This window comes from Empidonax traillii, unplaced genomic scaffold (assembly GCF_003031625.1).
Source record: "Empidonax traillii isolate 1590-97213 ecotype Southwest subspecies unplaced genomic scaffold, ASM303162v1 scaffold177:size1754471, whole genome shotgun sequence".
In the NCBI taxonomy this organism is placed as follows: Eukaryota; Metazoa; Chordata; class Aves; order Passeriformes; family Tyrannidae; genus Empidonax; species Empidonax traillii.
The window spans coordinates 943,113-959,559 of NW_020955370.1; the positions used below are offsets into that span (position 1 = coordinate 943,113).

The 16,447-nt window shown below is 52.1% G+C and overlaps 1 protein-coding gene across 5 annotated transcripts in view; it reads right to left on the minus strand.

Moving 5' to 3' along the window:
* The window catches only part of SEPT9 (septin 9), a 133,324-nt gene that overhangs the window by 84,144 nt on the left and 32,733 nt on the right, over positions 1–16,447 (minus strand). The window contains exon 1 of one of the 5 annotated variants that reach the window (XM_027886098.1): positions 15,767–15,806. The exons of 2 other annotated variants lie outside the window; for them this stretch is intronic. In XM_027886098.1, coding sequence (XP_027741899.1) covers positions 15,767–15,791 — 25 coding nt within the window. In that variant the 5' untranslated portion in view covers positions 15,792–15,806. Of the gene's footprint in view, positions 1–11,004; positions 11,114–11,467; positions 12,262–15,766; positions 15,807–16,447 lie in introns of those variants that run through there. 2 more of the 5 variants (XM_027886099.1, XM_027886095.1) reach the window with 2 other exon arrangements.

A 16,447-nucleotide genomic window follows, 5' to 3' on the forward strand; every position in this document is an offset into this window, starting at 1 on the left:
TAATTCACTTTTCTAACAAGAAAAAAAACTTAAAGCATCCTAAAGGCAATGAAGAGCAAGTCAGGGACCTGGAAGCCAAGATCTAAAGGAACTGGAGGGAAACATGTGACAGCTACTCGGAGCTGAGGACCTCAGCCAGGCAGAGGTGGGAACAGCAGATGTACGTGGGTTTTGGATGGACGTGATGCCTCCACACCTCGTGCATCATCTTAGCCATCCTCACACATATTACCACACTGTACACATCCCCAGACACTGCTGACCTACACACTTTAATGCACTTCCTTTTTAATGTTTAAGTAGAGAAGGAAGCACGAGAGGCAGTTCAATTAACTCAAACGGCTTCTCCCAGATGGCCAGAGGCGATCAGGGAACAGTCCTGCTTCTGCCAGTCCTTCCCAGCTGCACGAGACTGTGCATCAGCTCCCAAAGGGATGCAGGGGTCGTTGGAGCTGGGGGAAGGAGCAACCTGAATTGCAACCCAAAACGCAACAAGAACTTCTGCTAAAGTTCAGGCAACCTCTGCCCCCTCAAGCTAGCCTTGGGTTTGCACTGGATTTTAAGCCACAAGCAGTGAAATTGGACAGGAAAAGCTTACACTTTGGATGCACTTGTATGTCAAGAGATAGAACTTCTTTTTTTCATAGGAAAAGCTGTCAGCAGAATGTCCTGAGCACAATCAAGGTGCCTTTGAACAGTTTCATCCAACACAGAACTGGATTTCCAATGATTTATGTTGTGCAGCACTCGCTGCAGCACAGGGGGGCTCCCACCAGACACAGGGCACTGACAGCCACCAAAACAACCTGCAGCCTTGAGCAACAGGGAGTTTTTCAAAGGAAAAGGAGCACACTGCTTGGGTTTGATGGATACTTAGGGCTGTAGGATGAACCATTTCAAATGCAGAAAAATGGGTGCCACAGTATCGGTCTGTTGTTTGGATTCACAGCACTCCGTGAGTAACAAGCAGCAAAATAAACCTCCTCTTGCCCTCACAGAATCACAGAATGGTTTGGATTGGAAAAAATCATCTCATTCCCATCCACCTGCCATAGGCAGGGACACCTTCCACAAGACCAGGCTGCTCAGATGTCCATCCAACCCAGCCTTGAACACTGCCAGGGATGGGACACGCACAAAGTCTGGTAAATGAGCAAATCTTGGGCAAATAGGCAAGTCTGAGCTTTCCCAGAGATGCAGCAGGGCCCAGGTCTCTGCTGGCCTGCAATAGGAAACAGTGCAGGCAGTGAGAGGAGGGGAGGAAGGTGTGGAGCCCAGAAAGGGAGAGCTCAGGTTGAGTCCCCACCCCTGCTGCTCAAAGCCCTCCCAATACCCCTCCTGCTGCCTCTCTGGTTTTGTTTGTTTTTTTTTTTTCCCTCCAAAACACTCCACCTTTTCCTCCCACAGGTCTCCAGCACTGCCATCATCCCTGCAGCTGCTTCACAGCCCTTCAGCTCCTATGACCAAACCACCTCCACGTCATCCACTGTCACACATCTCCCTCCCTCCACCCCTCGGTCCCCTGTGCCACTGGCTGTCACCTTCTTGCCTCTCTACAGGGAAAGATGAAGTTTCCTCTCCAGCTGCAGACAAAGGGCTGCTCTCTGAGTAGCCTCGAGATGGCAAGGGAGCTGTGGGGCCACGATAGAGGTGAGTAGAGGGCATCAAAGGTGGGTCTTAACTAATCTGGGGAACAACTATGAAAAAAAAGACCAGTTTTAGCACCCCAGCTGCTGTACAGCCAAGACCAATGCCGTGACATACCACTTGCCATTGCATTTTGGAGCAAGCATTAAAACCACACACCTCTGTCAGTTCTCAGGGCTTCACAAGAGATTCAGCAACACCCCCCATGTTCTCACAGTACAACCAGCAAGAAGCCTGAGCATAGGGCCCAGTACCACCAGTCTGCTGGAACAAACTGATGAGCAAAGGGGAGAGAACCCTGAAGCACAACCTTCAATTTAAAAGACCACTCCAGCGAGTGTCCCAAGGGGTGAAGAGGTACAAGAACAAGAACCAGGAACAGCCTTTCTGGATGAAAACACTGCCTATAGCATTCAGGTCTTGCTGCAGAGGGGAGGAGGGAGGGAAGGGTTTCCTGGTCCATGGCCAATACTGCTGTTTATGGAGGATATGCCTTCCCCAGGGTGTGTTTCAATGGAGAGCACGACACACACAATTTCATAGTTCACTTTCTCTCTCCACCCACCAGGAACTTCATATTTTCTGGAAAAAAACCCACCCCAAAGCAAGCAACCACTCACCAACCACAGCTGTTTCCAACAGGGCTCCCTTCCCTGGGGAGCAGCTGTCAATACAGATGTCAACCAGGTCTTTTTAGGCAGCTAAAATCAGGTCTGATCACTTCTCCACTTGAATGGAGAAAAAAAGTGCAAGAGAGGGAAGAAAACTTGAAATGTTTTAGATGCTGAAGTCCACCTCTTCATGGCCCAACAGCTCATCTGCTCTCAAGGTCGCCTGCTTTGCCTCCATCTTGACAAATCTGTGAACACTTACTGAAACATGAGCCCTCCTGGTGAGCGTTTCTGGAGTGGCAGCTCCAGCCTTGTCGCTCCACAGAGCCAAGAGAGGCCACAGGGAGAAGGAAAACAATTAAGCAAAACTGCTTCAGGTTTGGGAAGGGGAATCAGGGGGGCAATCTGAGAGAAACAGTTGGTCCATACCAGAAGATCATCATCTCCAGGGGGAGAGAGGGCAAAGTTTAAAGGCTTCACCAGAAAACAGCAGGGAAGGATGAACAGGTTTATGTGCCCTCCCACCACCTCAGTGAACTGAGGAGAGTAAGATGGCTTTGGCTGACGAGTGGGGCAGAGAAGAGACACATCAGCTGGTGTTCAGAGGTGTTCCAGCTGTGAACATGGCACTGGCAGCTCCAGCACCCCCCTGGAGGAAGTCATGCCTGCACTCACGATGACTGAGGAATGGACACTGACACCTGAGAAAAATTCCCACCTTCTGCTCTTTGGCCCATGCTCCCCAGCAGAGACAGAGCCAGTAAGAATGATTTGTGTGTCCAGCCTGATGTCCAGCTACACCCCATCCCCACATCTCAGATTAGCACCAGCCACGGCCTCCACCCCTCGGGGAGCCTCATCCCAGCCCTGCGTGGGGGCACCGGCACCTCAAAGGGTCAAATTCCCAGCTTTATCATGACAAATCCCTCACAGCTGTCCAGCAGCGGATCCCGAAGTGCCAGTGAAAAGCGGAAAGCATCTACCTCATTTTCCATATAGGAAGTGAGAGCACACGTGTTAAATGATTTACGCAAGGGTACAGAGCGATTTAGTGGAAGAGCAGGAAAAGGACTCCGACAGCTCCGCTTTTAACTGCCACGAGATACTCCCTCCTGCTGCAGCTCAAATCCTGACTCACTAGTAAATAAAAGCTGTGCCAAAGAACAGATCAGCTTAGGAGAGGGGAACCCTGATGCTTTTAGGAGTGGGGCACTTCGATGTTTTTAGCAACACACTGAGAAACACCCATCTATTTTACTGAATAAAATCCCTCCATATAAGCACATAAATCACAATTTACTCTCGCCGGCTGTAAGCCTCAGCAGTCATTTGTTTTTTACAGCCAGACACAGCCTTTCAGAGGTGAAATTCAAGCGGGCCGCTGGTGGGTGTAGGGAGATCCCGGGGCAGGGGATGAGCGATGTGGATGCGGGCAGGGGATGCGCGCAGGGGGAGGTCGAAAGGAGGCTGGGGCAGGGGGCTCGGGGCAGGGATTGCGGGTAAGGGGTACAGACAGCCCCCGCAGCCCCGCGATGGTCCCGTCCCGGCCGCTCCTGCCTCCCGAGTCTGTGGCTGAGCAGGGAACGTGGCAGCTCCCACCTCACCTCACCATCCCCGAGGGGAGCGCCGGCCCCGCAGCCCCGCACCGCCCTTTGCCGTGGCCGCGCACCCCAATCCTGCAGCCGGGAGCGGAGTTCCCACTCCCGCCTGGCCCCTGGCACCCCGCTCCCAGCCCCGGCGCATTCCTGGGGATGCGGATGAGTCACCGGGAGTGACGGACCCGTGAGTCAAAGAGCCGAAGAACAAAGCCTCTGGGGATGCTGACATCCGCCCTTCGCCCACTGGAAAACCAGGGACCAGGAATTGCCGGGATACAGTTGCTGAATTGCAGGATGACCCCAGAGAGGTCTCAGTCACCGGGCCCCAGCAGGTACAGCTCTCTAAAAGGCATTCAGGTGCTTAGTGAAGCCAATCAAGACGTTTCTTATGCAGGGATCCCCTTCACAAATGTGCTAAAAAAGCAGCAAGGGGTTTCTGGATATTCTTTACAGGGAATAGGTTTGCAAAGGTCAGGTGAAGCAGCTAAAAAAAAGCCTCTTCTCTCTCCTTTACACATTGTGTAGTCAAGGAAACAGGTCTCTGGACTGGAAGGTGGGAGATCTGAGGCTGATCACTTGTACAGCCCCAGGCAATCCACTCTTTACAAGTCATCTTGTAAAGTGACATTTACAACGTCCCCACAAGTCATCAGGATTTGCCTCCAGTTACACTCATGGCAATCATCACCCAAAACCTCTGACCAGAGCTGGGGTCCCTGCTTTTCAGCTTCCTAGGTGTCCCTTCAAAACAACCATTCCTGCCAATTCAGGATTCCAACTCCTTCCATTTGTCCCTCTAAACCACCCAGATGGATTCAAACAAACATCATCACACTTCATCAGAGATGTTCAGCCAGCACCTACCAAGGACACATCCACAGCCCCCAAAACCCCCCATGCCAGCCTCTCTCCTCCTCAGCAAGGCCTAAGACACCAAAGCCCCTCCTTCATCACCAGAACTAAGACACTGAAACCATAACCCTGGAAAGAAGCATCTGAAACTAATAAAGAACCCATATCCTGCACCCTTGGGAAGGAAAGGAGAAAGTGTTACATATATGTAGGCAGTGCCAGCTGGCAGAGGACAGGCTGCCAGTTAAGAGGATGCTGCCAGTATCTACAGACACTAGCCCAGGTTAGGAAGCCATGAAGGGAGAGCCCAGCACTGGGGGAGTCACAGAGAGTCTCCTCTCAGAATATATGGACCAACTCCTTCATTAGCAGCCACACCAGAGGATGCCCTCACTCCTGTGCCTTGACCACACTTCTCCAAACCTAATGTTGATTCTTCAAAACCCCATTTCAGACAACAAAAGCACCAAAATAGGAGTATTTCTCAGTTCCAATGTGTTGGAGATCAAGCTTAGTTTGTCTTGGTGATATGGTTACATTTTCCAGACCAGCCAGCCTGTAATGAAATGCAAAAATGTTTTTATTTCCACAGCCTCGAGCTACATCATGGTCAAAGCTGCAACCTGGAGATGCTGCAGAGGTAATGGCAGGCTCCCCCAAACTCCTGCATTCAAGCAATCACGCTTTGCCTCCACCAAATGGCTTTTACTGGAAACCAGCATTTGCTTCAAGGACAACTACTTTAGTTTATAATTATGTAATCACAAAATTAATGCAGACCTGCTGATGCAGCACCAACTTTACAGGGGCCAGGCCATGGGGGAAAAAAAAAAAATAAAAATCTTGATTTTGAGACAAGACAGACATTTTTTTACAGTGAAATCAATCAATCACTAGAACAAGCTCCCCAGGGACGTGGTAGAGTCCCCACTGCTGGAGGTTTCGAAGATGTGATTGAGGACTGTGCCAGATAACCTCACCTAGGCTCCCTTTCCCACAAAAAGGCTGGACTAGGGGATCTTTTGGCATCCTTTCCAACCTGGGCTGTGATTCTACGAAAAAGTACACTTTCTGATTTATTGTGTGATTATTTGCTCATAAAGCTAATGCATTTTATTCACCTGTAAAACCATGCCCATTCTCCCCCGAGCCACAATCCAGAGCTGTTTATAAGTCTCTAACAACACTCTTGGCATCAGTATCCCAAAACTCTTTTGAACCTTACATTGAAGGGCTCTTTCACTTCACCTGCACTCAAATAACAGCTCCATCCAGCAGCATGGGCTCACACAGTCATCCTGTCTGAAACAGCTTGAGATCCCACCCCCACCCCGTTTCAGAGATTCATGACACCCTTTGCTGCAGTGGAAGGACAGGTCTGAGTTTCCAGCCTCACTGCTGAGCTCCCTATGCAGGTGGGCACTGCTGCAATCCCCTTCACCAACAGAGACCCAAACATCAGGTCCCTACCCAAAACCAAAAGGGAACGGGAGCACAATTGTCTTTTTCTCGTGATTTACAGAAAATCTGAGGCAGAACAAGAAATTTCACCTACATTTTCTTACGGATAAGATTGCTCCTAAAATGGGACTTGCTACCTACCAGGACCTTCCCTGCTGCCCGCACAATGCCAGGGTCTGGCCACAGAGCCCAGTTACAGCACTCACAGCACGAGGCATCACTGCTCTCTAACAAATTACTCTGTCCATTACTTACAGCTGCAAGTACTGTGTGGAAAAGCCAACAGGACACAGAGTTTGTGCTTCTGAGATCATTAAGGGAACACAAGACATGTGTTGACCCAGACATACTTCCCTAACTACGTACTTGTTCCTACTCAGCATTATGGTATGCTGGACCTTGGAAGAGCCCTGACTTGCATGAGAAACGTCCTCCCTCACCCCAGCAGCATGGGAATCACTTTGCTGGGAGGCTCCAAGTCATCCAGCAAAGCACAAAGCAGGAGGGCAGGAAGCAAAGGAGCTCCTGCCCAGGGGTTAGCCAAGTTCAGCAGAGCGGTGTCGAGGAGCATTACCTGTGCTGTCAGGGCAGGGATGAGTTGTGCCCCACAGGGGGACCATATTTAACAGAGATGAGCAGAATTTCCAGCAGATTTAAGAGCAGACATCAGGAAATGGATAATGCTTCATACCTTGACATGCCTCAGACAACTGCGGGAATGCATCCCCAGGCCAGGCCAGAGCTGGCAGCCAAGAGAGGGCTGGGAGCAGCAAACTGTGGACACAGCATCTCCACAGCCTCACCAAACCCAGACCCTTCCCTGAGAGATGGACTGCATGGACCTACTGTTAAATAGGCCACAACCCACAGCCACAACAAGTTACTGCAGAACACCTGGGGTGAAGGTAAATGCTTCAATAAGATACTTGGCTGAAAAAACAGCTGTCAGGGAGTTTTACAGGGCACCAAATACTGCAGCAGGACATAGGGGTCAGCACCAGATAGGGATGTGAGCAACAGGACACTGACAGCAGAAGGGAGGGCTATGGACAGACCATCAGCCACCAACAGGACAGACAGAAAGGTGACCCTGAGTGCCAGGGCTGGGTGAACACAGTGGGATCTGACAGGAGGTGGAACCATCCAGACTGTAAATGCCCAACCTGCTGCCTTGTGTGTGTGTGACATGCTGCAAGCCAGAGGAAAAAGAAACATGTCTGATAAACAAGGTGCATAGCTGTGAGAAGACCACTAAAAAAAAAATGTGTTAGGCTTTTACCTGCCATTTCCTAAGAATAACAAGGATGTCAAGAAACCTGAGACATGAAACACAGCAAAAGAGATCAGAAGCAATCCTTCCACTACATGCATAATAAAGATTAACTTCTACTTAAAAAGTAATGAAGAACCAACTGTATTCCCTCACAGCAACCCTTCAGATCTCCAGCAATCACATACAGGGTCCCTACTTGCCTTTCCTGTTGCTCAGTCTGGGCATGTGGTGCTTTCTGGGTGGCTCTGAGGGCACCAAAGATACCCTGTCATCCCTGCCCAGCCCCCGCAAACAGGGCCTGTGTCCCTGCTGCTCAGTATGATGTATAAAACCACGTTAAACTAAGAATATCACACACAAATGTACTCATAGTGGATATAAAGAGCGATCACCAATGGGTTAATGAGCACTTCATTCCTCTTGCTATACACTCATAGCCCTCCCAGCTGCCAGGCTCTGCCTAACACATGCCACTCACTGCAGTCAGGTGTCACAACCACCCATTCATCATCCCTTGTTAACTCTTAGAATGAGTTTTCCCAGTGCAGTTTCAAAGGTGACACCAATAATTTCCCCGGGAGATCAGATCTCTTTTGCCATCCTTTCACCCCAACCATCGCAGTAACCAAACCCCACTGCCCAGGGAGCTGCAGACCCTTTCCTTTTAAGAAGAGGCAAAGAGGTCCCGGGGTGCTCACAATTGAGGCTTTGTGGAGAGATCCGGGCTAGGCAAAAGAGCCATCTGCTAGGGAAAGACAGGAGAGCCATCTCCAGGCCACTGCCACCAGCGCAACCTGGCACTGCAGGGAGGAGGAGCATGTGAGGAGCACCCAGAGCACAGCTCCCCAGCCCTGAAACGAGTGGAGAGGCATGCCTGCAAACAAATTAACTGAGAGCTAATGCTTTTCATGCAGTATTAACTCTTAGAAATGTGCAAGAAACGGTTTAACTGGATTAAAAGAGACTAACGGGTTCTGTGAGATCGTGTTTGTTATACAGCACCCACAGGTGCTGAGACTGGCGCCTTGTTACAGAGCAAGGAAGACCCTCCCTGCCCCAGAGCTGGCAGTGAACCAGGCACAGACCCACAGCATCATCTCGCACCTTCCATGCCATCCCCTGAAGCACAGGGTGTTTGTCATCACCTAAACCAGGATTCTGAGTCAAGGATATGGCTCTGTGAAGGAAAGCCTGAGCTCTCCCTGGGCAGAGGAGACCCCTCAGGCCATGCCCAGCTCCAGCAGCTGTGGGAAAGCCGTGCTCAAAGAAGAGACCAGGTCCAGTTCCCACCCACCCCGGAGTGCCCTCGCCCCATCCGGCAGCCCCACACTCGGATCAGGAGTCAGCTCATCCCACCCACAGCCGAGGATTAATTGAAAGCATGTTTAGGGCCAGAGCAGTGACTGGGACGAGGCCCCCAGCACAGCACAGATCTGCTTTCATCTGAGTCATCTCCCAGTCACCAAAGCCAGGGCTCAGTTCTCCTCCTGCCTGTGCTGGGGCAGCCTGAGCTCTGCTCTCTGCTCCTCTCCTCCACCAGTGGGGCAGTGCCAGAGCCCACAGCCCTGTGGGACCCTTGGAGCACATCAGCTGGCACAGCTGCTCCCGTGCCAGCAGCGGCAGGACCGGGGATCCATGCTATGCCATGGATCTGGGACCAACAGCACGGCCTGGTGATATGAGAATCATGGAACCATTTAGGTTGGAAAAAACACTTAAAATCATTGCATCCAACCACTGTCATTTTTATGCCCAGAATCTACTGCAGCACAGTTTTCCCACATACGGTTTATTGTTCCCTCCTCTGCCCTGGCTGAGCAGCTTTCCCTGCCTGAGCTGACTCCTGTGCAGGGACCTGTGGAACAGATCTGAGACCTGCCCTTCATCCCACCTATTCCCCCATCCCATACTTCATGCTGGATCCACCTATCAGAAACACCACTGCACAGCTCTGGGGACCCACAGAACACCCAACCCACCCGTGTGTGAGGGAGGGCAGAGCAGTCCTGTTCATCATCCTGCACTGAGCTCCCAGGCACAACCACCTGAGGTGGAGGCACACACCACACTTCTGTACACCTGGCCCAGGCCACCAAGCACAGCCACGTGCCCTCCCCACTGCATCCCTGCCTGCCCCCCTGCCCACAGCTCAGCCGCATCTCAGCCACCCACAGTAAAGCCAGTTCCAGCAGAGGTTAGTGAAACATGTACACACTTGGACATCAGCCTTTTGCAAACACTGCTCCTGGGCATTAGCAAGAGCTCTTGCATCTTTGCTCAAGGACTCTTGGGGTCTTCCTGCCAATGGGTTCCCTGGGAGCTGATCACCCTGTGGGAGTGGGTGACAACCAGCCCATGAGGGCTCTGTGCTCCTTGGAGCAGCTGAGCAGTGTCTGCAGCCTGAAAGAAACCCATATTTTATGGCCTTTCAGAACAAAAAGCCCTGGATCTCATCACTAAGGAGTCCCCTCTCTCACCAGTGACACTTTGCAGAGCCCCCCACCACCTCTGTGTGGAGGAAGGGGACCCAGCGCTGCACTGGGGACGGGAAAGGCCAAACCACGGTGGGACCCAACTGCCCCTCCTCTCCCCCACATCCCTCCTGCCCAGTGGCAGAGGCTCTCCAGCCCAATGCCCCAGGCTGCAGAAACACCCACCAGGCTCTGGGTTACGAGCAGCTCTCAGGAATGCTTTGACGTGGCTCAAACCAGAGGAGAAAGCACAAGCAAGAGGGATGAGAAGGTGCCATCCACGCCCTGAAGAAGCAGTGGGGAATGAAGGGTGGTCCTGCAGGTAAGTCCTTATCCAGGGGCACTGGGCACTTTCAGCACATCCCTGGATGGGGCACAGAGGATCTGGTACGGGCCAGCCATGGGAGCAGCCTTCCCTGGCCACAGCTTCGCTCCACCCTGGCTTGAGTGTTTCCTCTCATCCCTGTGGTTTCCCTCCCAGCTCCGATGCCCAGCAGCCAGCTGGGAACGCCCAGGAGAAGAGGCTTTGTGCCTCTCTGGGGCTGCTGTGCCATGGGGGTGGGAGAAAGGAGACCCACCGGGTCTGCCAATTTGGGCACAGACACCCACCCCCTCCTTGGCTTTCCCTGTCTTACACTGATCATCCTGCCCGTGCATGCAGAGGGTGAGCTCTGTGGATGACACTATATTGCCCGTCCCCTCTCTCCCTGCTGCTGGAAGCAAACAGTCACACTCACGGCCATTCCCGAAACAGCTCGCCGCTTCCCCAAGGCTCAGCGTACCTGGGAGCAGTTCTTGGAACCACTCAGACATGCACCACTGGGCAGGATTTGCAGGGAAACTGGGGAATTAAATGGAGTTATTCATTCCTCTGCCTCCCCCTTCCAGCCTCCCCCCCACTCATGGCCAGCAAGGTGAAGCCCACGCCGCTGCTGTGGCGTAACACAGGGACCAGCCATGGAACACGCAGGCAGCTCCTGCCCAGCCAGGCAGGATGGGAGGGCAAAAACCGAGGGAAGACGCTTTGGCAAGCAGGAAAAGCTCCACCACAACACACACACACACACACACACGCACGCTCAGGAGCCAACCTTCAGAGCAGAACTGCGTCTCCATGCCAAGAGCTCGGCTATTTTCCTCCCTCTTCCCGGCTCGCAGCTCTGAGCTAACAGGCTCAGCATTCATCCCCCCGCGCCGAGCGGCACATGGGAGCAGAGGGGGGGAGTGAGAGAGAGACTCAAATGAAATCCAGACCTAGAAAGCAGTTTCTTTTTCCCCCCTGCTTCCCCCTTCGCCCCCCTCGGCTTCTGCTGGAATCACCGCCTGTCTCGAGGGCTCAGGAGGATGGGGGAAAAAAAAAAAAAAAAAAAAAAAAAAAAAAAAAAAAAAGAAAAGGGAAAAAAAAAAAAAAAGGAAAGAAAAAAAGGAAATAAATAAAGGAATCGACTGAAATCTACTCGCAGAGGGGCTGTTCCTCCTCTTAAAGTGCAGAAGCTGCTGGAAAGGTAGGAGGGCAGAGGCAGAATATAACATATTAAAAGATCAATAGCCTACCTGAAATCCGGTCCCTCTCCATTACTACGGGATATATTTAGCATCCGCGTGTCACGGCCGTCCCTTTTTTCGGTGGCGTCCCCTTCTTTCCCCCACTCTCCCTCCCTCCTTGCCTTGCCTCCTCCTCCTCCTCTTCCAAAAAAAGCTCTTTGTCTGGTCTAATTTCTTCAATCTGTTGCAATCATGAATGCATCCAAATTACCACATTTCCATGTGCTGATCATATGTTTGTGCTCCAAACTGAAGTAGCTTTGTCTCTTTGAAATGAAAAAGAAGAGTAAGAGAGAAAGAGAAAGGAGGAAGAAGGAAGAAAAAGGGGGTACATGACCCGAAAAATCCTCTAACTCCCTGAAATACTCCACCAGGCACAGGAAAACTGGAAATCCCGAGTCCTCTGTGAAACAGTCTTAAAGCTACAGCATGAGAGTGTCCAGGGGAATGCTCCAGCCTCCACAGCTCCCTCTTAATATCCACCAGGAGATGCTTAAGGAACTTGGCTCCTCACAATAACAGAGCGAACAACTCATCCAGCTTCTCAAATCTCTCCCCGCTTCCCCAGTCTTATTTTCCTGCTATTTCCTCTATCCCCTCCTCCTTCCTTGGCTCCAGCATTCTAAAAGAGCGCAGATCCTGCACGTTCCCACCCCCCCACCACCACCCTGCCAGGTCTGAAGTTTCGATTCATGCATAAACTATTCGGCTGATGAAGGCTGACTTCATTCCAAGCACAGCATCACGGACTGCTGCTGCTGCTGCTACCAGGCAGGACCGGAGCTCCGCACATGTTTACTCGCCCCTCGCAGAGCTTTGCCGCCGGCCCTGGCACCAAGCCCCTGCTTCGCCTCCCTCCCCACGGCAAGGTGGCGATCGGGAGAATTTCTGCAGCCTGCCAAAAGCGATAGTGAAAGTCCTCGGCCTGGACCAGCAGCTCTTGGTCTTCTCCTTGGTCCCGCAGCGGAGCGAAGGTGGGATTTCAGAGCAGTTCTCCTTCCCCGTGGTGCCCGGGCAGGGCACAGGGGTGCAGAGGGAGCAGGGCAGCCCTTGCAGAGCCCGGTGCCGGATCCTCCTCTCCTCGTCTGGGATGGAGGGATGTGTGGCTGCAGCAGTGAGCTGGCCCGCTTGGAAACTTCCCCTTGGCTGGTGGCCCGGGCAGGCAGCAGGGACGCTGTGTTAGCACCTCCAAGGAGGCGCTGCCCACTGCCCACACCACCCTCCTGTGCCATCACACGCCCATCCCATCCCTGTTGACAGTGTGTAGCCTGAGTCACCCAGCCAGATGTGAGGGCACAGCCTCCATCCCCAGAGCTTGGCAAAGAAGCCGTCCATCCCACATCCCCAGGGCAGGGATGGCAGATGCCAGGAGGGAAGGCACAGCTGCTCCACTGGCCAGGTGTGCTGGCAGAACCCTCGTATGATCAGCATGGTACCTGTGACACTTTTTTTTGCCCCCAAACACTCACAGTTCACATGGAAAAACCCAAGTGTGATGGATGTGACAGAGCCTGGCACTTCTCTCATACCCTGGGCAGAAGGACAGGTTGTTTCCCAGCTGGATGAATAAACTTCCAAGGAAAGACTCCAGGGCATTACAGGCAATGCTGGAACTTTTGGACAGCCTAGACCTACATTATCATTTTTTTCAATATTGTGGATTTCTCCTGTTCAGCAGCTGATGGAATATCACTGTCCCCAAAGCAGAGGGAGGAACACAGCCAGCACCCAGCCATGGGGTCAGGCCAGGCCCTCCAGCCAACAGCAACCACTGCACATCCCAACAGACAGCAGGGAGCTGGCGGGAGGCAACCCCAGGACAGTCCAGTCCTTTTGGAAGTTCCTCTCTAATCCCCAGTGGGTTATTCCCTGGGCAAGAAGGTTTAGATTCCTTCCCAAATTCCTGTTCATCCACTGTTTGCTATTAAAGCTCTTCACGTTCCTGCTGCCAGAGCCCAAGGCATTAGAGGGGACAATAAGCAATATTTTCCCATTAACAGGCTAAAAACACGTTTCCTGCCTGAGATCTAGAAGGTGCAGAACACAAAGCAAGGACACAGGGGAGCTGCACAGCCCCATACAGCACAAAACCCACTGCACTGCCTCCACCAAGCAGCCTTATTGCCAAGCTCCTTAGGCTGGAGAGGAAGGGAAAAACTCAGGGGAAGGATGGAGAAAGGAAGAAGGTGAATGGAAAGGAAGAAGGGATGGGAGCAGCACACATTTCAGCCTCCAGACTTTAACCCATCAATACCCAGATGATTAGGAACGATAAAGACACCATTTCTTGCAGGGCAGATCACCATGAGGCACTCAGGGAAGTGAATCCAAACTATGATTAATGCAATTGAACCTCAAATTCATAAAACCTCCAGGTAAACCCTGTCAATCAGACTTGAAGCACTCACATCAATTTTCCTGGATTCACTTTAAAGGTGCAGCCATGTGTCTCCATCTGAAGCAGAATTCTCCCGGGCAAACACTGGGGTGCCTGTGTTTGAGAGAGGGGTACCCTGTGCTGGGGATGTCAGCACTGGGGTTTGCATCCTCCAAAGGTGCAGTTCCAGTGACACACACGTAGGGCTGGGGATCCCCCACCTTCTGTAGCTTTTGAGAAGCTCATCACATGCCTGTTCAAATGGGTGTTTGGTGGTCTGTGCATTGTACATATAAAGATAATAAATATTCTGTTTTCTAATACTACTGCTAAAGGCTTGGGAGGGAAACCTAGAATTTAGGAAAGGGGCAGAGAAGTCTCTCCCCTGGTTAGGGTTGCCTTCTTGGAGTTCAAGGCCCTCCAAGGGCTGACTTTTGGGAAAGCAACGAGGAGAGGGAAGAGGCAGGAGCAACTTTAAGGAAACCACCACTATCTGCTGCAAAAATAAACTGAATTTCCACTTGCAAATGAGAATCTGACACAAAGCAGGATCCTGGCTCCACTGCCACCCCGTGCTCATGGGTGCTGGCACGGGGGTGCACAAGCTTTCCCTCGCAGGTTTGGACATTGCCACCAGTGACAGCCAGCAGGAAGCTCTGCCAGGTGCAGAGAAAGCAAGGAAGGAAATCACAAAAAAGAAAGTAAACCAAGCCCTGCTCCGGGCTCAGCTTGCATTTTCTTTCTCTCACACCTCTCTGAGGCTCACCCAGCAACGCCCAAGCCCTTTGCCAAGCCATAACCTGCTCCCTGTGCATGAACACGTAGCCAAGCAGGGACCATGGATGTGGCACAGATCCCAGGACAGGAGTGGGCAGGCAGGAGGGACTGTTGACACTGTCCCCAGCCACAGCAGTGGCCCCTGTGGTACAGAGGTAGAATTCATTTGCAATTCCTCATCTGCCTCTCTAGTTTTACGCTGGGATTGCATTCCTCTGCCATTTGATCCAACAGAAGAGTTATTTTCTTTCCTATCTAGTTCAACCATGCAGTCCCACAGTCACAGCCAGCCAGGGTTTAGCAAACCAGCCAGGTACCACCCGGTAACCCCAGAGCAGAGCTGGGAAGGTGAGCTCTGCAAGTCCGTGCAGGGATCAGAGGTTCAGACTGCACTGACAAAGGTGTCAGGAAGCAGCCAGAGCAGCCAAAGACCTCCAGGGCCTGGAGAGGCAGGAAAGATGGGGATTCAACTGGTTCTTTCACAAGCTCAGCTATCTGCAGTGCTGGCGAGCTGGCAGGAGAGCACAGAGGGGGGACAGAGCAGCAGAGTGGAGCATTCCTAAATCAAATTATGTTCAGTGAAGCATTTTCACATGAGGAAATACAGGTCCCAACTCAAACAGCGCAATCAAGTGTTACTCCATTATATTCCCTCTATGCCATTTACCCCCAGGCTGGACCCAGCCAGCAGATGACAGTATCTGAGCCTCCATGGACTGTTTGCTCCAAGAACCTTTCATTTACATTTATATGAGCCTTGAGGACGGGGAAGAAAGAAAACTCTGGCTAAAATTCTCCTTTTCGTTTGAAAAAAAAGGTAAAACCAAACCAAGGATATTCTCCTCTTTCCAAGGGAGGTACTTACCCTCTGAATGCTGCTGCCCTGCTCTTTGCCAAGTGTTTCTTTGCCTCCCCACTCCATACCCCTCTCCCAGCTGGGCAGACATGGAGCTGCCCTGCCCTGGGCTGCAGCTCTCTGCTGCTCCACATTTGCTGCCAAGCACTATTTTGCCACTCCCTGGCTATTTCTTATGAAAACCTGTGTTTGTTCAACACAGGAACGCAGATCACACAGATCCTCCCAGGATGTCTAAGACAGTAGCAGCACATCCCGCCTCCTGTCCCAATCCCACACAGCCTGAGATGACATCTACAGAGTGTCCCTGTGTCCTGTCCCATCCTGTGGAACGATATATCCTTAAGGACAGTCCCTGTCAGAGCTCTCGACCTGTCTGCCTGAAAGCCTCAAACTGCCAGGAATCCCTTGCATATCCTCCCCAGGCTCTCTGCTCACACTTTAACACTCATGTGGTGAAGTATTAATGACAGCTGGCAGGGCAGAGCGAGGGGCGAGGCAGGGCTGGACCCTCACCCTCCCAGGAGAGCACAGGGAGCTTTGGATAAATATTAACTCCTCCACAATTCCCTGATTATGTTTGCCTTCCTGGACTCCTCCTTACCATCAGTCTTGCCCTCTCGACACTCTGTCTTCCACAACTCACTCCTTGAGACCCCGAAACAGGGGGTTACTCCATCCCTGAAGGTCTGTGGTCATTCCCCACCAAGCAGTTGCTGGAGGGAGGCAGGGTTCTACTGGGCACTGCTGTGTTTGTTTCTCTGCTCTGGACCCAGCCTGGAGCACCGTGTCCAGCTCTGGGGTCCCCAACATAAGTTGCCCTTATTGGAGCGAGTCCAGAGGAGACCATAAAGATGCTCTGAGGGCTGGAGCCCCTCTGCTCTGGTCAGGCTGAGAGCTGGGGTTGTTCTCCCTGGAGAAGAGAAGGCTCCCAGGGGACCTAAGAGACCCTTCTGGTACCCAAAGGGGCTCCAAGAAA